The sequence below is a fragment of the Gorilla gorilla genome, chromosome 7 (genome assembly GCF_029281585.2).
Source record: "Gorilla gorilla gorilla isolate KB3781 chromosome 7, NHGRI_mGorGor1-v2.1_pri, whole genome shotgun sequence".
NCBI lineage: Eukaryota > Metazoa > Chordata > Mammalia > Primates > Hominidae > Gorilla > Gorilla gorilla.
This window is the reverse complement of record NC_073231.2, coordinates 79,297,256-79,318,276: the sequence shown is the minus strand read 5'-3', so window position 1 is coordinate 79,318,276 and position 21,021 is coordinate 79,297,256. Positions and strand designations below refer to the sequence as shown.

Sequence of the window (21,021 nt, the reverse complement as noted above, 5' to 3'; positions counted from 1 at the left end):
TTGCAGCATCTCCAGCATCCAGCACAGGTCGATACGTGAGGGTTTTCGGCAAATGTTAATTCAGTGAATGAATGAGAAATCCTCACGGCAGCGACTGCATTTCTGCACCTTCGACACACATTATCACGTGTTATTGTATCTTGTGCTGTTCCTTAGGGCATAACAATTGCTAGCATTTTCTAACTCAATCCTCACAACTCTAGGAGGGAGGTACTATTCACGTGCTTATTTGAGAAGTGAGGAACTTGAAGTTTAGAGGAGTTACAGTTCTTTCTCACGGTCACTCAGGTTGTAAGTGTTGGAGCGGGTTCATGCCAAGTCCTCTGGCACCAGCGTCCCTAAGCCCACCCAGAGTCATACCATTCTGCCATTTTGTTTCTGGCTTTTCTCCTTAGTTCAAAGTCAGCCAACTACCTGCCCTTAGCAAGCGTGGAGAGAACCCCCCGCACCACCTCAGCAAAGGGCTTGTGTGTGGAGGAGCTGCCACCCACGCTCCATTTCACCAAAGTGAAAACTAATGCTAGGGAGGGCGAACCCCTCATCGGCGAGGTCGCCACTGTCACCAGCGCCCACTGCTGGGTCCAAGGCTGGCGACGCCTCACCGCATCTGGGCCTGACTTCCTGCGTCACTGGGGCGACCCCTGGTCCTGACTTCCACTCCACGCCTTCGTGGATCAGGACGACTGGGACCACTCAAAAGCATATCCAAGTCCTGAGGTCTCCAAAGCGGTGGAGAGACCCGCCCAGCCCCTCACTCCCCGGCTGGGAACTGAGATTGTGGAGGGTGGGCGCCCTGCCGCGGCCCAGTGGGGCTGGGGGCTTCCAGAGTCGGGGTCCAGGGCTCGGTGTCCGAGGCTCCACCGCCAGCCGCGCCGACCTGACCCACGGCCGGGTACAACAGACAAGGCTGCGCTTCCCAAAGGCACCGATGGAGTGGAGGGTAGCCGCCGCCCTCAGGATTTATCAACCGCGAGGCGCTGTCAGCAACTCGTTCCCGGAAGCCACCCCGCCCCGGCACACACATACTCCAGCGCCCCCTCCAGGCGCACTCCGCAAACACGCGACCGCGGCGGCCGCCCCAGCCCTTTGTGACTGGATGAGTGGGGCCGAGCAGCACTGTCTTCGACCTCCAATCAGGACTCGGGGTCTCGGAGCTGCACCAATCGGAGATGACCGTGGCCTCAACAGGGCCAATCGGGGGACTCGAGCCCGACAACAGGGCAAGCCGCCAACAGCGATCAATCAGAGGGGAGGAGCAGCTCCCAGATGCCCAATCAGCGGCCTTCAGGCGCAGATCGTGGGCGGAGCGGTAGCCAGGCCCGCGGGCCGGCCAATCAGCGGGCGAGCGGCTGCCTCAGCGCGCGCGGTGGGCGGGGCGGGGCCTGTCCGCGCCTGGGAGGAGTGGGCGCTGCGAGCAGCGAGGCCAGGTGAGGAGTAGGGACGACCCCGAGCCAGGAGTCGGGGCGCGCGAGGGTCGGGGCGGGGTCTCAGGATGCAGCCGGGCGGCCTCTCAGGGCTGCGGACGCGGCGGGGAGAGGTGAGGGGCCGGGTTCAGGGTTCGGGGAGGGGGTCCTTCCCAGCGTCGCGGCTGCGGGCGGAGGGGACACTGTTGCCATGGCAGCGCACGTGCGCTCGCTGGCGCGGCCCGGCGCCCCTGCGCTCTTCACCCCGGAACGCGCGTGCCCCTTCAGCCAGGCCCCTGCCCGCCTGCGCCCCGCGGCCTCCGTCGCCGCCAGCTCTGGGCCGGGGCCTGCGCAGGGACCGCCCGCCTAGGCCGCTGCCTCTCCCTCGCACCCCGGGCTGTCTGGCTGTCTCTCCCTCCTGCTGTCTCGTCCGGGCGGCGCTGGGCACCGCAGGCCTCTGCGTTTTGACCACCCGCGCCGGTTCGTGGAATGGCCACATCCTGGCGACTGGCACCAGAGAGATGCAACCGTCTGAGGGCTTTGGGGTGTCTGTCCCCCAGGGAAATTTTTTTTTTTTTGGAGGTGGGGGGGGCGGGGTTCTCGCTCTGTTGCCCGGGCTGGTCTCGAACTCGTGAGCTCCAGTGGTCTGCCCGCGGAGGCCTCCCTAAGTACTGGGATCACAGGCGGGAGCCCCAAGGGATCTTTTTAAATGTCTTACTGCATTAGCAAGTGCCTAAGGAGTGCTCAGAGAATAGCTCTGATTGGATGAATAAAGACCCCCAAGGGCAGCTTTCCATTCCTCCCACCAATTCTGGTGGGCAGAAATAGAAAGCAAACCACGTATATAATTGTACATGTTCTGGTAACCACTTTAAAATAATAAAACAGGTTAAATTAATTTTAATATATTTGATTTAACCCAGGATATCCAAAATGTTATTACAACATATAATCAATATTAAATTATTGGTAAGATATTTGAAATTTTTTTTTTCATGCAAAGCCTTTCAGATTTGTCATGTGTCTTACACTTAACAGCACACCTCAGTTCGCACCAGCCACCTTTCAAGTGCTCGCTGGTCCCATAGTGGCTATCGTATTAAGCTGCACATTTCTTGTGTATGTGTGAGCTGTTGCCAAAACATGACATCAAATTCAGTGTTCTTCGAAGCCCTCTTCAAAGAACACTGATTGTGTTGCAGTCAGGCAACGCAAAACATGAGGCACGGCCCTTTTCTTCAAGGAGTTTGCAGTTCGGTTGAGAAAATAGACACCCACAGATAAGTAGTATTTTAAATGGATGCAATTTGGGCGATAGTAAAGATAACTGGGAGTATATGATTGACAGTCAGATGACTGATCATTATCCTTTCGAATTCAAGGGAGGGCTATCTTCAGGCTCATGCAGGAGGGGAAGATTGGGCCTGGTCTTGAAAGATGGGTAAGTCTTGGACTGTTGGGAAAAGATGGGGAGGGCCTTTTGGTTGAATGGAACTGAATATCGGTGCTTTTGTTTTTAGAGTTGAAAATTTACAGAGTCCTGAGGCTTTCAGACTGAAAAAGGCTTTCTTCTGTCACTGACGATCGCCACCATGATCCATAGTCTTTTCTTGATCAACTCCTCTGGAGACATTTTCCTGGAGAAACATTGGAAAAGTGTGGTCAGCCGTTCTGTTTGTGATTACTTTTTTGAGGCGCAAGAGAGAGCTACTGAGGCAGAAAATGTGCCTCCGGTTATCCCTACCCCTCACCACTATCTCTTAAGTGTTTACCGCCACAAGATCTTTTTTGTGGCCGTGATCCAGACGGAGGTCCCCCCTCTGTTTGTCATTGAGTTTCTTCACCGAGTGGTGGACACATTTCAGGTTCGTGAATGTGGGAAAGTTCATATATGTAAACCGTGAAGTGTCTTTGTAGTCCTGTTTCCATTGTGTAAAGCCTCCATTAAGAAACTTAAAAAATCAAAACTCTGGTATTACTTACTTCCTCTCCCATCTGATAAGATTCTGGTTTCTATTTATTGAATTGGCTGCATACAAAATGACAAATGGAATACTTTTGAACCTCTTGCGTGGGAAAGTCATCCTATTTGCGATGACTATATATAGCCTTTCTAGCTCTGATTCTACTTTTTGCTCACAAATTAGAGTTTAGATTGTTTTTGCCTGGTGGTCTTGATCCTAACCATTGTTATCTGCATTGCTTTGAGTTGCATCAGAAAGTGATTGTATAAAGTTTTAGAAAAGAAAAAGTAGAAAAAGCTAAGGAATGCTTAATTTAACTCTCCCAGTCAGGGGTAACTCATGAACCTGTACTAGTTCTCAGGTTTGAGGTGGTTCTTTATAGTGAGAGAGTGGTACTGATGAGCTCTGCTTGCAAAGATGAGATTGGGAAATCTCATGTGCCTGTAAGAATTTAAGTGAGCCATTTTATGAGGCAGTTTTCATTTTAAGCTTTTTCTTCAGGAATAGATGTTAAGAACTTAGGGGGTGATGTCCAAGGGAGGTCAGTGATACCAGGACACGACACCACTTGCAGCACAGGAGTTCAGACAGCACCGGCCCTGGATTCACACAGAGGAACTTTCTCCCAAAAGAACCAATCAACTTCTAACTGTTTCGGTTATTTGCATAACTCAAATGAGAAGCGAGGGCCCTTTGGTTTAACTTCTGTGTCATATGAGGTCTGGAATGAGTCATATGAACACTGGAATTGTGGAATTGGAGAAGAGAATGAGGACCCACACACTATGATAAAAGTTAAAAAGCAAGTCAAAGAGTTCCTTCTCTTGTACTCATATCTGCACCACGTCTAGAACAACTTCCCTTCCCAAGAGAATTAAAATACGTTTTATGTTTTTCCCTGCAATACTCTGTAGTACTACTATTCTGGAATTTCAGTTCTCATGCAACATACCGGCCCCTTTGCACAGTGAAAACGTGAAGTATGATAAGTCCCAGTATGTGGAAGAACTAGAAGAACCCAGGAGTTGTGATCCTAAACAACTTTTAACTGGGCCTTGTTATGATTTCCACATGTGATACTTTACCCATTCTGAGATTAACAGTCGCACTGGTGAAACTGACAGCCGCTATATGGCCATACTAATGTAACTTATTACAAGACAGGAAGTGAGAAGAGTTGTTTGATCTAGTTGAAACCACGGGGGAATTTGGGAAAGCAGAGTAAATTTGCTAATTTGGAAGTCTGAGACTTCAGAGCTTGTTATTCTTGAAGCAGTTGTTAAAAGTCAGTGGACATCCTGATTCTCAGGTCTCCGATGTGCATCCTCTCCGGCAGCATGATTTTTCCAGGACCAGAATGTGACAGGAGCGGCCCCGCAATAGAATTGCAGGCTCACAGGCCGGCTGCAGCACTTGGCCGTATTGCGAGGCTCCTTTCCAGCTGCTTAGTTCACATGATGCCTGGTTTATAAAACCTAGTGAAGTGTTTTATTTTTAAAAAATAAATCACTTTTGGGAAGGAAATGTGTGACTTTTTCTTCTTTTAAATTATCATTCAAAATGAGAATTTTCCTCTTAAAGAGGAAATCTTTTTGTTTTAGGAATACATTCCTGACTCTTAGGTGACCCGGGTATTGGAATCTTGTGGATAATTGACGTTATCTAATGTAATTTAGACTCTAGTAGAGTCTGTTCAGTTTTGGATGTCAAAGAAATGGAAAGATGGTGAAACAACCTGGAAACCATACCTTATCATGAACAGCGGAAGTATCTTGAAAGTGTGGCCCTGAGAAGAAAAAAACTGAGGTGAAAACTCGTAGTTTTCAGATAATTGCGGGGCTGTTATGTACACTTGCCTGTAAAACAGAGCTAGGAGGCAAATTTCAGTTTAGCAAAAGAAAGAACTTTGGAATGATCAGAGCCATTCGTGAATAGAATGGACTTTCTCAAAAGGAGTAAATTTTCCTTCATTCTATGAGTTGAAGAGGGTTGCATGACCCTCTCAGAGGTCCTGGAAAAGACATACTGACATTGCTGGAAGGGAACATTGAATAGCCACAAACATTTCTTGCTAAATAATGATCATGCATTCCATTTTGTAGTGCTTTATAGTTTACAAAGTACATTCATGAGCGTTAGTGTTTAATTAGTCATGCCTAATTCTTACAGCCCTGTACCTCCAGTGGTGTTATCCTGATTATACCATTAAAGAATCAAGATCAAAATTAATTAACGTGACTTAATCTACAAATGACAAAATTATAATCCAGGTCTTCTGGTTTGAAATCCAGTGCTTTCCCACAATGCAGATAATTTAGCACCTAACGTTAGCCTTTTAAATAAAAGGACAAAGAGTTCTTGGAATGCTAGCGTCTTAAAGATAGTCCAGAGGAATTTTCAGGTGTGCTAGCTTGTCCCCCTTATTTCATTTTTTTCCCCTCAACTCTTATTCACTGCATGAATGTTAAGAAATAGCACAGCAGTAGGGGTAAAGATTTTCATGTACTGTTCTTTGTTATATCAAGTATTATTTTGTATAATTCTTTCAAATTCTTGTTGATAAGCACATATAATCAAGATTCAATTTTGTATTCTGTGTATTTTATCAAGTTGAGGAAATTAACCCAAAAGATTTAAGTTCCTCTTGTTTGTAGAAGAAGCTAGTAATGACAGTAGTACCATAAGCCAGTCTAGTGCTTTCTACCAAACAGACTGCCTAAGAGAACTATGGTTATGCTGCATTCCCTCATTGTAGAAGAGTAGCCCAGAAACACATGGACAGGCCAGATCCTTATTCTCTGTAGGCACATTCTTTTATTTATTTATTTATTTATTTTACAGTATCTGAGTGATCAATGTGTATATTCTGTCTCCATCAGGATTATTTTGGGGTCTGTTCAGAGCCAGTGATCAAAGACAATGTAGTTGTGGTTTATGAGGTATTGGAAGAGATGCTTGACAATGGTTTTCCATTGGCTACCGAGTCGAACATTCTTAAAGAACTCATAAAGCCTCCCACCATCCTTCGAACGGTTGTCAACACCATCACAGGTACGGCGGAGGGGGAAACTGATAGATAGTGGCCATCCTACAGCCTGAGTGGCTTAGTCGAGTGTCACACATTGTTTTGAGTGTTTGTCTTTGGGGATCTCAGGTGTCCCAGTGCTTTAATTTTGCTCTTTGTAGTTTTTTTTTTTTTTGAGACAGAGTCTCCCTCTGTCACCCAGGCTGGAGTGCAGTGGCGTGATCTTGGCTCACTGCAACCTCCGCCTCCTGGGTTGAAGTGATTCTCGTGCCTCAGCCTCCCGAGTAGCTGGGATTACAGGCATGCACCATCACACCCAGCTAATTTTTGTATTTTTAGTAGAGATGGTGTTTCACTATGTTGGCCAGGCTGGTCTTGAACTCCTGGCCTCAGGGGATCCACCTGCCTCGGCCTCCCAAAGTGCTGGGATTACAGGCATGAGCCACCGTGCCTGGCCCCTCTTGTAGACTGAGTACAACCTGAAATAATATTTTTGCTTTGTGGAAAATACCCTGATTTTAATGACAAAATGAAGTGTTCTTTAAAAATATTTTTTTCTGATTACAGAAGAAACACATGATTATTGTAGAAACTTCAGAAATACAGAAAAGCACAAAGAATGCAAAAATTGCTTTTAATCCCACCACACTTTTAACGTGATATTTTATGAACATTATCCCATGATGATGTCTTCTACATGGTTCTTTTTTTTTTTTTTTTTTTGAGATGGCGTCTTGCTCTGTTGCCCAGGCTGGAGTGCAGTGGTGCGATCTCAACTCACTGCAACCTCCGCCTCCCGGGCTCAAGCGATTCTCCTACCTCAGCCTCCCAAGTAGCTGGGATTACAGGCACACGCCATCATGCCCAGCTAATTTTTGTATTTTTTAGGAGAGATGGGGTTTCATCATGTTGAGTATGCTGGTCTCTAATGCCTGACCTCAAGTGATCCACCCACCTTGGCCTCCCAAAGTTCTGGGATTACAGGTGGAGCCACTATGCCTGGCCTTCATTTTTAATAATTTATAGTTTTCTTCCATGTGGAGTGGACCCAAAGTTATGTACTGAATCCCTATTTATGATGTTACTGATTTTTGTTCTTTTAAATAACAAGGATTACCATTCTTATACTTGAACCTTGGTGCACATCTGGGATGATTTCTTTAAAGTAGTAGAGGTAGCAATGCTGTGTCAAGGGGTGTATACATTTTAAGTACTGTAATGTGTTGCCCTCCAGAAAAGTTAGGCCAGTTTATACTTTCAGTAACAATTTCAAAGCACTGTAGTGAACCCTGTTATTGTCATTAATAATTTTTTAGAAACATTGGCAATTTGATGGTTTCCTGATATCTTGTATTTACACAGTCATTTTTTGTTATTAAGGAGACTAAAATCTTTTCAAGTATTTATTGACTGTTTTTCCTCTATTGTGAATTACCTTTTCATGTCCTTTGTTCATTTTTTTGTTGTTGAAATGTATTTCTTTTTTCATGTGGATTTAAAATCTCTTTTATGGGAGATCTTTATGTCTTTTGATTACTGCATTACAGATATTTTCTTACAGTCTATCACTTGTGATTTAGCTTTGTTCTGGTGGTGGTTAGCCACATTTTAAATGTTTTGGTTTAATCAAATTAATCATTCTTTTCATTAAGGTTTTACATTTTGGGTCTTGTTTAATGCATAAGCAAGCATTTTCATGGAATTTTATAAACTGATTGAAAAATACATTTTAAAAGTATAAATATTGCAAGAATAGCCAGGACAGTTTTGGAAAAGAATTACAAAGGGGTTGTTGGGAGGATTTGCCCTGTCAAATATCACGACACGTTAAGTTTGTATAGTACACAAGACAAATATTCGTACAGTAGACATCCCACAAGACCCAAGAGAGTTTTGAAAATAATATTTTTAAAAAGAGGAAAGATAAAATGTGTCCTACCAGATATCAGATATATTACAGGTTTAACATCCCAAATCCAAAATCCAGAATGCTCTACAATCCAAAACTTTTTGGACACTGACATGACACTCAAAGGAAATGCTCATTAGAGGATTTCAGATTTTTGAATTTGGGATGCGCAACTGGTATAATCCAGATATTCCAAAATTTAAAAAAATACAAAATTTGAAACATTTCTGGTCCTGAACATTTCAGGTAAAGATTACTCAATCTGTATGAAGTTTGGGTAGTTTTTAAAATTTGGTATTTGTCCGTAACAGACAGATAGGTCATTGGGATAAAATAGTCCAGAAACAGACCCTTGCTTTTATAGGAATTTGGTGTAGATAGATGTGGTCATTTATCAAATCAGTGGACCAGGGGCCAGTTGTTAACTATATTGTATTAGGGCAGTCAGCTTCAATATGGAAAAAATTAAGTCCCTCCACTTCACACTATACACAAAATAAAGTCTAGCTAGGTTGAGGAGTTAAACACAGACTTTATAATTATTAGACAAAAACAGGAGAATGTCTTTTTGATCTCAGAGAAGGGAAGATCTTTTTTAAAAGTCTAGTTTGTGATTTTATTTTTGGATTTAATTATTTAATCCATTTGAAAATTATCTTGGTGTGCAATAATGTTTATTTCTTCAAGAGTTTTCCTAGCACCATTGTGTAATTTATCCTTTTCCCCTGTTTTAGAATGACATTTCTATCTTGTCCTGTCATTATGGATTCTTGGTCTGTTTTTAGGCTTTCCTGCCTTTTCCCTAGACTGCTTTGATTATTATATCCTGATGATACATTTTAATACATAGTTCCTCTTTTTAAGGAAACAAATTTGGTGGTTTCTTCAATATTCTGAGTTCATTTTAAGCCTTAAAAGCTTTGTTAGTGCCTGAATCATTTACGAATATTATGAAGTGAGTTAAGCCTGTATCTCACTTTAATCTAGAAAAGGGTATCTAAGAACCACTTTTGAAAAGTTGAAATGCGCCTGACATATTGGCTCACGCCTGTATCCAATACTTTAGGAGGCCGAGGCAGGAGGATCACTCAAGCCCAGGAGTTCGAAACCAGCCTGGGCAACTTGATGAAACCCTGTCTTTACAAAAAATACAAAAATTAGCCAAGCATGGTGGTGCATGCCTGTGGTCCCAGCTACTCTGAAGGCTAAGGTGGGAGGATCACTTGAGCCCAGGAGGTCGAGGCTGCAGTGAGTTATGACTGTGCCTGTGAATAGCCACTGAACTCCAGCATGGGCAACATAGGAAAACCCTATCTCTTAAAAAAATTTTTTAGGTGGGCACGGTGGCTCACGTCTGTAATCCCAGCACTTTGGGAGGCCGAGTTGGGTGGATCATTAGGTCAGGAGTTCAAGACCAGCCTGGCCAACATAGTGAAACCCCGTCTCTACTAAAAATACAAAAATTAGCCGGATGTGGTGGCACGCGCCTGTAGTCCCAGCTACTCGGGAGGCTGAGGCAGGAGAATTGTTTGAACCTGGAAGGCAGAGGTTGCAGTAAGCCAAGACTGCACCACTGTACTCCAGCCTGGGCGATAGAGCAAGACTCTATCTAAAAAAATTTTTTTTAAAGACAGAAAATAAAAGGATCCAGGTAATGGAAGAAGGAAATAGAATTTAAATTAATGTATTTTATTATGTCAGTATAAAACCTTTTAAATTAAAAAAAAGTTTATGCCTGTAAAGGAAAAACCAAGTGAAGGAATTGATCTACAATTCTTAAAGACAGGGAGAGATCAACTTTGTGTTCTTTTCCTAAGTTTCAGTGTTGGAACTTAGGAATGAGACAGATCATATTGATATGTACATTTTAATACCTACCATAAATGTACCTAAGAACCTATCTCAGGCTCAAATACTGTTTTTACCCATGAAATTTTTATATCGATATGTAGATTACGAACTCTACTGAAAGCCAATACATTATTTAAGCTGCATCTGACATACTAAGTTCAGGTTACTTTCAAAACCAAAATATGATATCTGTTTCTCAGGTAACTTTTTCTTAAACCTTTATTCCGTTTGAAAAGGCAGACCAGATGGCAACAAGAAGTTTTAAAAATAGACTAGGTTACCCCATATAGAAGTTGGGAAAAACCTCATCTTCTGTTTGAAAAATTCTTCAATTGAGTGCATGAATAGTGGGAGCATAGAAACTTCTAGGGAGGTGTTCTGTGGTTTCTAGAGTCAAAATGGTGTTAAAATACAGTAATATTAATTGCCTCAGGAAGCACGAATGTGGGTGACCAGCTTCCCACTGGGCAGCTGTCAGTGGTGCCTTGGCGACGGACTGGGGTGAAATACACCAACAATGAGGCCTATTTTGATGTGATTGAAGAGATTGATGCAATTATTGATAAATCAGGTAGGTGCTTTTAATATGTTCTCAGAAATATGAAAATAGAAAGGGACCTCTTTCATATAATGCTTGTAGTTTCAGAATTAACCCCCATTCAAGGTCATCCACTTTAATTTAGTGCCTACTTTGTGCCAGGCACTGTGCTGGGTACTGGGAATGGACGTTAATATTATGATGCAGACCAGGTTTTATTTCATACTTTTACTTGCTTTATTGGTCTTATCCTCTTGAATAAAAAAGAGAAGTAACAGGCCAGATGTAGTGACTCACGCCTGTAATCCCAGCACTTTGGGAAGCTGAGGCGGGAGGATTGCTTGAGCCCAGGAGTTTAAGACCAGCCTGAGCAACATAGTGAGACCCTGAGCAACATAGTGAGACCCCATCTCCACAAAAAGTGAAAAAAATTACCTGAGCATAGTTGTGCATGCCTGTATTCCTAACTTTGTGAGGGGCTGAGGTAGGAGGATTGCTTGAGCCTGGGAAGTTGAGGTTGCAGTAAGCCCTGATCATGACACTGCACTCCAGCCTGGACAACAGCAAGACCCTGTCTCAAAAAAAAGAAAAAAAAAAAAAAAAAAAAAAAAGAGAAAGAAGTAACAAATTGATTTCTTATTGATTAAATTTCCTTCTCGAAAGTATTTGGCTCCCAGTTCTGATGGCAGAACTAAAGTTGTAATCACAAAATTCAGGGAGCTGCCTTTTCTATGTGTTCTGAATTAGGTAAATATGACTAGAAGTCCTGGAGCTTCAGAATTTGTAGAAGCCAGTCATGATGGTATGAGCCTATAGTCCCAATTATTGGGAGGCTGAGGTGAGAGGATCACTTAAGCCCAGTAGTTGGAGACTGCAGTGAGCTATGATTATGGCTGTGAATAATAGCTGCACTCTAGCCTGGGCAACATAGTGAGATCCTGTCTTTAATTAAAAAGAAAAAAATTGTAAAAAGTCCTTTTCACATTAGTGAACTTATTAAATTCAACAGATGTTTACTGAAAACTTGCATCATAGCACAGTGCTAGATAGTGGGCACTTGATGATGAATAAGACATAGTCTGTGGCTGCAGAAGTTAAGTCTAGTGAGGGAGAGAGAAAGGTAAAAAGGTGGAGCATATGAGAGGTACCCACCCCTGGGCAAAGTGCAACAGAGAGGTGGGGGTGTTTATGCTTCATCGGTGGATTGAAATGAAGTTATTAAGATGTGTGGATTTGGGAGCAAAGTATGCGCAAACATCACAATATTGAGCAAAAAATCAGATGCATAAGATTATAGACAGTGGGATTACATGTATATGAAGTTTGAAAACAGATGCAATTTAGTCTAAGGTAATAGAAGTCAGAATTTTGGGGATGTGAATTACCTGGGATGGGTAAGAGGGAGCGCTTGGATGCTGAAAATGTCCCGTATCTTGCTGTAGCTAGTATTTGCATAAATATATATATATTTAAAAATTCATTGAGCTGTACACTTTAAGATTTTTACATTTTACTGTTTACCTCAACGAAAAACTAAAATATATATGGCCAGATCATGAAGAACCTTGCCTGCCAGTTTAAGGAGGGCAGATGTGAGTGATTGAAGAGTTTTAAGTTGGGAATGACTTGATGAGACTTGTAGTTTAGAGCGATGAGTCTGGCTGCTGTGTGAAGAATGGCCTGAAGTGGGGTGGGCCTGAAGGCAGGGAGCAGCTACGAGGCTGAAATCCAGGCCCAAAACATAGACGTCCATAGTGCAATGAGGACAGAGAGGAATGCACAGACCAGAGAGAGGTGAGTCCTCGAAAAGAAAGGAGCTGATCATTGGCTGGATGTGGGCGGGGGAAGTGGACATCGTCAGGGATGCATCTGTGTTTCTGGCTTAGGCAGCAGGATAGATGGTGCCATCACACAGATTTGGAAATGGGAGCACCGGGTTCAGGGCATGAGAGAATGGACTCATTTCTGACATGTGCCTCAGTGTCATCCAAGTGGAGATGTCCATTAGGCAGGAGTGGGGCTGAACTTGAAAAAAGAATAGGTAATAATGGGCTGTAAATGAACATTGAAGCCTTGGGAAGTAGGTAAAATAACCCAGGAGAGTGTGTAAAGTGAAAGAAAATAGAAGTTCAGAACTGAAAAAGCATTTAAGGGATGTGCAAAGAAAGAGAACCTGCCGAAGACACTGAGGAAGAGGAGCTGGGAAAATAGGAGGACACCAGGAGAGGTTAGGAGGGAGGGATGTTTGAGAAGGTAGAAGTGATTGACAGTGACACATGCCACATAGAGGAAGTGTAGAATAAGAGACCGGGAGTGACCACTCACTTTAGCAGCAGAGCTCATTGGTGACCTTAGGGAGAACAGTTTCTGATAGGAAATTTTCTGAACCATTGGCTAAAATAATGATGCTCTGTTTAATTCTGATACTAGACTGACAACTCCTTTAGGCTAATAACTACTTCATTAATCTTTTTATCACCGTTACCTCACCGTAGTGTCTCATACTTGATGTGCAGTTGATAAGTGTTCAGAATGATGGATAGATGGATTGTATAAATGAATTGGATGGCTAGGCAGAAGGAAAGAAAGGGAGAGAGAGGAAGGGGAGGGAGAGAGAGGAAGGTGAGGGAGAGAGGAAGAGAAGGAGGGAGGAGATAAGTTTGTTGAGAAGGACAGAGAAGTATTCAGTAATCTGTGTTCTTTTTGTCTTATTCCTGTCTCAGGCTCCACAATTACTGCTGAGATCCAGGGGGTGATTGATGCCTGTGTCAAGCTGACTGGCATGCCAGACCTTACACTTTCCTTCATGGTAAAATCCTGGGCCAGAGATTAAGTTCTTGGGATGAGAAGTTAAATGCTGCTGGAAAGACAGAGTAGTGGGAATGGAATAGAACAAGAATAAATAATTAGGACAGCCACGAAGCTTGTCTCGGGCTTGAATTTTCTAGAAGTTACTACATGATTTCTGTGTGTGTGTGTGTGGTGTGTTTTAATTAAAAACAGCATTTAAATTGCTTTCCTGAAAGTACTGCAGGTGTTTAATGCCCACTTCTTGCTTCTCCTCTCCTGATGACTGTAGAACCCTAGGTTGTTGGATGATGTCAGCTTCCATCCTTGTGTTCGTTTCAAGCGCTGGGAATCTGAGCGCATCCTCTCCTTCATCCCTCCTGATGGAAACTTCCGCCTGCTGTCTTACCATGTCAGTGCACAGAAGTAAGCAGCTCTTATAATTAAGAATGGAATCTGTGTATGTACATGTATGTGGAAACCGTATCTGTGGTGATTAAGAACTCAGGCTCTAGAGTTACCTGGGTTCACATTCCAGCCTCTGTGGTTACTAATTGGGTAACCTCGGGTGAGTTGCTTAACCCCTGTGTATCTCTTTTCTCATCTGTAAATTGAAAATAATAAAAGTACCTTGTTCTGAAGATTGAATAAGAGACTCTGAATAGTGCTTAACACAAAGAAGTGCTCATTAAGTTTGCTGTTATTTTTGTTGTTGTTATGTGTCTGAACAAGAACATTATTTTCTCAAATCAGAATCTGGGCATACTGTGTTCAATGTCCCTGGTCTAAAAGAAGCATTAAGTTATGCTATGAAAAAGCATAAAACACAGTGATTTTTGGTCTTGAACATTCTCTTTTATTTGGAATCTAAAGGCTTTTGGAAGCAGTTTTGTATAGTATAAGGTATGCAGACAGAAGAGAGTCAGGAGGCCTCAGAGCCACCAGTCCCTTCCCGTGTGACGTGGAATGAATCATTTGGGAAAATATCTGAGTGCTTGAGGTCAAAGCCTCTGGAATCAGACTCCCTGGACTTAAACCCCATCTTCAGTACTTAGAACCTTGGGCAAGTTACTTAATCTCAGTTAAGTATAAGGACATCAGTATTCATCTATAAAATCAGTACCTACTGCATAGTTACAGTAGCAGTATCTACTTCATACTTATTGGGAGGATTAAACACGGTAGGAGTTAAATGGATAGAAACCATTTAGCATAGTGACTGGCAAACAGGAAGTACTCAATAAATGTTAGGAACTGTTATTACTTCAGGGTTATTCCGTGACTTCTCTGAATCCTTTTCTTCTGTCAAATCATGACAGCCTACCCTACCTTATGGGGTTTTTGTAAGGACCAGATGACGTCAGATGAAAGCATTCTAAAAAAATTATAGAGACAAGAGGATCACTTGAGCCCAGGAGTTTGAGACCAGCACGGGCAACATGGCCAAACCTTGTCTCTACAAAAAAAAAAAAAAAAAAGTAAAAATTAGCAGGGTGTGATGGTGTGTGCCTGTGGTCCCAGCTACTCAGGAGGCAGTTGTGGGAGGATCACTTGAGCCTGGTAGGTCGAGGCTGCAGTGAGCTATGATCGTGCCACTGCACTCCAACCAGGCTGACCGAGCCAGACCCTATCTCAAAAAAAAAAAAAAAAAAAGAAATTATAAAAGGTCCATGAGCTATGAATATTATACTCCCCAGTGCAAATGATGATTGGTCACATGTTACAAGTTAAAAACATAGAGACATAATGACAATACATTTTTGTACATTATGCCTTTGTCATAGTATACTTTTTGATTTTGTTTATATTATTCAGAGTCATTAGAAAAGTTAATTTAGTTACTAGACAGTAGCTTTTCAAAAAGAAAAAATTAGATTACTGGGGTTTTTTTCTGTTTATTTTTTCAGATAAAAAGTAAGGACATAGTTAAGGGAGAAGAAGCTACCCACAGGGCAGAAAAAGCATCATGTGAAAGGAAGAACTACCATTTTCCCAGTGCACGAATGAAATGACTCTTTGTCTCTCATTTCCAGTCTGGTTGCAATCCCAGTGTATGTCAAACATAACATCAGTTTCCGGGACAGTAGTTCCCATGGACGCTTTGAAATAACAGTGGGACCCAAGCAGACGATGGGGAAGACCATCGAGGGAGTGACTGTCACCAGCCAGATGCCCAAGGGGGTCCTGAACATGAGCCTTACTCCATCACAGGGGACACACACATTCGACCCAGTCACAAAGGTAGGGATGAGCAGGACATCTTGAATTGCTGATGTTAAGCAGAAACCAGTCTGCAGGTTCTCTGTGTAGACTCTAGACCTTGTTTGGAAGGTGAGATGAGTCAAAGGGACCTTGTTTTCTCCTGCCAGGTAACTTAACAGTAACACATAGGATTCTCAATGGAAAGATATCCAGAGGCAGCTTATAATGTTGTGGACAGGTGCCCTGAGTTTAGATCTCAGCCACCTCAAATGCAGGATTCTGCTGTAACTATTTTTTGGAAAGACCACTTCTCCATTTTTATTTTTTTTGAAGATGCTGTCTTGGGATGTAGGAAAAATAAATCCACAAAAGCTACCAAGTTTGAAGGGGACCATGAGTCTTCAGGCTGGAGCTTCCAAACCAGATGAAAACCCCACAATTAACCTGCAGTTTAAGATCCAGCAGCTGGCCATTTCTGGTAAGTGACCCAAAGCTCAAGAGGCTCCAAAGGGAACAAAAACGGCTTTCTGCCACATGGCGCAGGCACCAGGAAGCCTTTCTGGGCTTCCTGTTTACAAGGTTTAGTTTCATTACCTGATAAACAATCTTTAGTAACATCTTTTCTGGCATGTTTCTGGGGAAAATTTACAATCCTTCCTTTGAAGTTGGCATAAGTGACCTGAATAAAAGTGCCTAAGACACACTGAGAAAGAAACAGTATTGGTAGAAGGAAGTATTCATTAGCCATTTTTGGATCATCTTAGGGTTGTTCATTTCAGGTTCCCAAGGTTTTCAGTATGAGAATCCATGTGCATTCTCAGCTATAACTGAAGAGTAATTTCCACTCCTTTCTTCTGTTTTCAGAAGACTTTCATGTTTGCTCTTATTTCTATTTTGGAACCACTGGGCCTTTCCAGGTCAGTTCACTATAGTCTGTGCCAACCTTAGCACGATAGTCATCAGTTACCACTTTGGGGGCATTTACCATGTTCCAGGCACTGTTTTAAGCTCTTTTCATGTGTTTTCTTTTTTAATCCTTAGAAACTCTGTGATGTGGAAAGGAGATGACTTTAGCTTTATATGAAGTTTCTGTTTTTCTGTACAAACGGGCCTTATACAATTTAAGTGATTGGAATTCATTTGATGTATAAGCTCTTCCATCTTAAAACAATAAACTATAAAGCTCTATACAGTATAAAATATTCTTGGCTTAGTCTAGTGAGAATACTTAGGAAGCATTCATTTATTAATTTATTACTTTCATTGTTAATTCCTTTAGTTATAATTGACTTCATTATTCATTTGTTTTGTTATTCATTTGTTCAGTCCAATAATTTGAGAAAAATCATGCAGTGGTCTAATTTTTTCCTTACCCTCATTTTAGTCTGCACATTACTTTGTGCCCTTTCCACTTCAGGGACAGGTCTTCTCATAGGTAGCTTGTCTGTTGGAGCCTTTTTTTGCTGTCAGTATCTGTCCCAAGACTGGAGAATCCATCTGCTCTGCATAAGTGGTTCCCTGTCACAGCAATGTCGGTCCCACTGACCTCAGTGTATTGAAGTGAACAGAAACAGTTAGGCGACCTACCCCTTTTGAATAATACTCATGTCTATTTTCCCTCTCTCCCTCCTTTCTAGGACTCAAGGTGAATCGTCTGGATATGTATGGAGAAAAGTACAAACCCTTTAAGGGCATAAAATATATGACCAAAGCTGGGAAGTTCCAAGTTCGAACCTGAAGGGAGCATTTGCTGAGGGAATAGTCTTGCACACTTTTTCATTTCTTACTTGTCTAAAAGTAAAAAAAAATATCAGCCTGTCTCCTAGGTCAGTCCCCTCCTGGACCCACCCGCTCCCTTTTTTCCTTAGCCTTCAGTGCCATGGAACTAATCAAGGGAGGAAAAGGTCACCAGGGAGAACTGGACAGAACTGAAACACAGCAACACCAGTTCTCAAGGACAAGGTGTGTGATGGGGGTAGGAAGCTTGGTGCTTATGTAACCATTTTAAACGTGGTTTCTATAGGAAAGACCAACATTTGTTTAGCTTGCTTGGCTTTAATTATCTAAAGCCAATGAAAGACTTCTTTGTTGATTTTTTAAGATAGAAATATTAAAAAGAAAGAAAGATGGGAAGAAAATGAATGTTAGTCAAGGAAAGGCCACTTAAGGATCTGATCTATGAAGGAGAAGAAAGAGGAAAAAGAAGTAAAGGAGTTAGGAGGAGACACTTAAATGAAAGATTGGCAAGAAAAGCAGTCGGACTCTACCTTAAGGAGGGATGGGAAGGAAAGAGTTGAGTTGGTTTCTTTCTGATTCCTCTACTCATGTAGAAAACACTTGTACTTCTGGAAATGGACTGGAGACTTTTTAAATTTGAGTCCACTATTGACATGGAAACCCCAGTGGAATCAGATTTTCCCTTGAAGACCATGATGGTATCGGACTAGTTTTCAGACACTGCCTGTTGCTGTCCATCAGCACTTGGTCTCTTATCTTCAGTGAGAAGGTGACCTGCCTTCTTCCCATGGTGGCTGCCTAAAGTGCTTCTTTTCTAACCCAAAACAGTTCTACTCACTTCCTTTTACAGAATTCACTGGCCATTTTCCTGTTACCTGATCCTTCTACAGGATTTTTAAAAAGTAAGAGCGTTTCAGAGAAGCCGATCCCATAATCCCCAGTGCAGCCAGGGTTTGTGTGTCATCGTACTGGAGTAGAGAGGGCCGACTCTTCCCATGAAGGTGGGCACGGCTGTGAGTGAGTGAGCTCATATCTCCATTTGTCAGTGCTAGACTGGTACCAGATCGTAACCTTCCCGTTGGTCGGAAACTTTTCCATCTGTCGCCCTAGAAAAAGAGAAAGCTTACCATCGAGGGTGTGGTTGATCCTTGAAGCTACTTGGTAAAGTTATCATTTCCTCAGTCTTTTCTTTTATACTCTATCATGTATTCATTAATATCTACCAGTCCCTTTTCATTCTAAGACAAAACATTTCTCCTAAATCTCTGAATAAAATCAGTGCTGTAGGAAGATGGACCGTGTTGATCATGGGTGTAAGCAACCCAGTTTAAGAAACATGGCAACTAAAGGGATACCTCAGGCTTTCTTTCCCAGTGGGTCATTTTTGTCCTAGTTCAGTGTGTCTATTACTATTTAAATATTTATACAAAAGGGTTTTTGTTTATAGCTTAAGGAATGATACTGTGCTCTGCTTCGTGCGTGGAGAAAAGGGAAGACCCGTACTCTCCACACTCTAGAGCTTTTCTCTAAATATTGTGCAAAGTTTTTGCTAGTTTTATCTTCTGACTTTGGGACTAGTTTTTGCTGCAGAGTTGTGTTGCTTTGTGATTTTCCTCTGGGATAAAGTGTACTGTACACAACCAGATGTGTTCCACACTCCATCACTCTGCAGTTTGTCCTGGAGTGACATACACATCCACCACGGAAAGGGAAGCATCTCTCTGCCTGTGGATTCTCAAGTACTTGGAAGCACCTCTCCTGAGGAACCTACAGAATTCTAAGGTTTCCTAGGTCACTGAACAACTAATCTTGGTCCCTGAATATTTCTAGGTTTCTAAGTGCAGCAGTTTTACCTCTAGAACTCATCCTGTTTCAAGGGAAGTACCTAAGAAGATATAGAGTGTTTCTAGGGTAAGGGACCTGCAGGTGTAAGCATAGATGAAATAACTGTCCTGTCACATGTGCAGCAGGTCGTGGAGTGTAGCAGGCATCGCCGCCGCCATCCCTGCAGCGTCAGCATAAGCAGTGCGGGGTGTCTCCATTGAGCTGTTTAGTTCCATGTGTGTTTAACATGTGCAGAAGTAGCTTCTCTGTTTAAGTTTAATAAAGTTGAGTTTCACCAGTCTTCTACGTCCTAAGTGGTTTGTTACCAGAACTAACAATAGTGCTATGCCACTCAAACCTCAGTAGAAGCAGTGAGTAAGGAACTCATCGACTCAGGAAGATCTTACTGCTTCTGTCCTGTCCAGCCAGCAGACCTAAAGCATGTGTTTGGATCGATTCTTTGGTCACATCTGGAAGATAGCAGATGCTGATATTAATGTCATTTTTAGGGTTGTGAGCATAAGGTCCAGATCCACCTAGTAGTTATTTTTCACCAGAGTTTTAAAAGACGAAATCGTTGAAGCTGCCGGCATTTAGTCTAGGGCTTTTCCCATTCTCTTGACGTGCTTCTCTTGTCTTGTTAATTTAGGCATGAAACAGGGTGTCGCAGTACTCTGGCGTCTTTATTCCAGGAGAGGCTTCTTAAAAGATAAGGCAGTGCGAGTCGATTGTTAGGCCACACCTGTAACAATTTTCTATAAACATCTCATGGCCATCAAAAAACCTTAAAACTCAATGCGTACTCACCGTGAGTGTTCAGTGCCAGCTAGTGCTCCACCCCTTCTCCCTCTCAGCCGGCGTCAACTGTCTCTTCGCCTGTGCTCCCGGTGCTCTGACCCTGGTGGTGGGACAAGAAGTTGGTTGTATACATGTACTTTTCTCTGTGGCCGGTAGGTGGGGACTCCATGCCATCAATACTCATTATTTTAATGGTTAGATTTTTTTTTTTGGGGGGGGACGTAGTCTTGCACTGTTGCCCGGGCTGGTGTGCAGTGGCGGGATCTTGGCTCACTGCAATCTCCGCCTCCTGGATTCAAGCGATTCTCCTGCCTCAGACTCCCGAGTAGCTAGGATTACAGGCGCCCGCCACCATGCCCAGCTAATTTTTTTTTTTTTTTTTGTATTTTTAGTGGAGACAGGGTTTCACTATGTTGGCCAGGCTGGTCTTGAGATCTGCCCGCCTCGGCCTCCCAAAGTGCTGGGATTACAGGCATGAGCCATTGCTCCTGGCCAACTGTTAGAATTTTTTTTTTTTTTTTTTTTTTTGAGGCGGAGTCTCGCTCTGTCGCCCAGGCTGGAGTACAGTGGTGCGATTTCGGCTCACTGCAAGCTCTGCCTCCCGGGTTCATGCCATTCTCCTGCCTCAGCCTCAGAGTAGCTGGGACTACAGGAGCCCACCACCATGCCCCGCTAATTTTTTTTTTTTTTTTTTTTAGTAGAAACGGGGTTTCACTGTGTTAGCCAGAATGGTCTCGATCTCCTGACCTCGTGATATCACCACCCGCCTTGGCCTCCCAAAGTGCTGGGATTACAGGTGTGAGTCGTTGCGCCCGGCCCTGTTAAAATTTTTAAAAGGAAATTTGACCAGCCTGGCCAACATGGCAAAACCCATCTCTACTGAAAAATATAAAAATTAGCTGGGCCTGGTGGTGGGCACCTGTAATCCCAGCTACTGGGGAGGCTGAGGCAGGAGAATCGCTTGAACCCGGGAGTCGGAGGTT

The 21,021-nt window shown here is 43.0% G+C and overlaps 1 protein-coding gene across 8 annotated transcripts; it reads left to right on the top strand.

Annotated features, from left to right (window-relative positions):
• Nucleotides 1-1,157: 1,157 nt before the first annotated feature.
• On the top strand, nucleotides 1,158-19,540 carry AP3M2 (adaptor related protein complex 3 subunit mu 2). Of its 8 annotated transcripts, none has more exons than XM_055349201.2 (9): nucleotides 1,158-1,427; nucleotides 2,924-3,268; nucleotides 6,247-6,418; nucleotides 10,586-10,723; nucleotides 13,414-13,499; nucleotides 13,770-13,903; nucleotides 15,511-15,718; nucleotides 16,013-16,157; nucleotides 16,544-16,640. In XM_055349201.2, the coding sequence occupies exons 2-9, from the start codon at nucleotides 2,996-2,998 to the stop codon at nucleotides 16,609-16,611; spliced, it is 1,224 nt and encodes a 407-aa protein (XP_055205176.1). In that variant the 5' UTR covers nucleotides 1,158-1,427; nucleotides 2,924-2,995; the 3' UTR covers nucleotides 16,612-16,640. The 8 variants fall into 8 exon arrangements, with proteins under 8 accessions (XP_055205176.1, XP_055205173.1, XP_055205178.1 ...); XM_055349198.2 differs by lacking the exon at nucleotides 16,544-16,640 and adding an exon at nucleotides 17,317-19,540 and having other exon boundaries at nucleotides 1,162-1,427; XM_055349203.2 differs by lacking the exons at nucleotides 2,924-3,268; nucleotides 16,544-16,640 and adding exons at nucleotides 2,786-2,844; nucleotides 17,317-19,540 and having other exon boundaries at nucleotides 1,164-1,427.
• The last annotated feature ends 1,481 nt before the right edge of the window (nucleotides 19,541-21,021 follow it).

Bases quoted from the DNA above. Each gene is read 5' to 3' on its own strand.
- AP3M2 (XM_055349198.2), top strand. From the start codon at position 2,996: ATGATCCATAGTCTTTTCTTGATCAACTCCTCTGGAGACATTTTCCTG. The intron at 10,724-13,413 runs GTAGGTGCTTTT...TTCCTGTCTCAG, and splicing joins TGCAATTATTGATAAATCAG to GCTCCACAATTACTGCTGAG. The intron at 13,904-15,510 runs GTAAGCAGCTCT...TCTCATTTCCAG, and splicing joins TACCATGTCAGTGCACAGAA to TCTGGTTGCAATCCCAGTGT.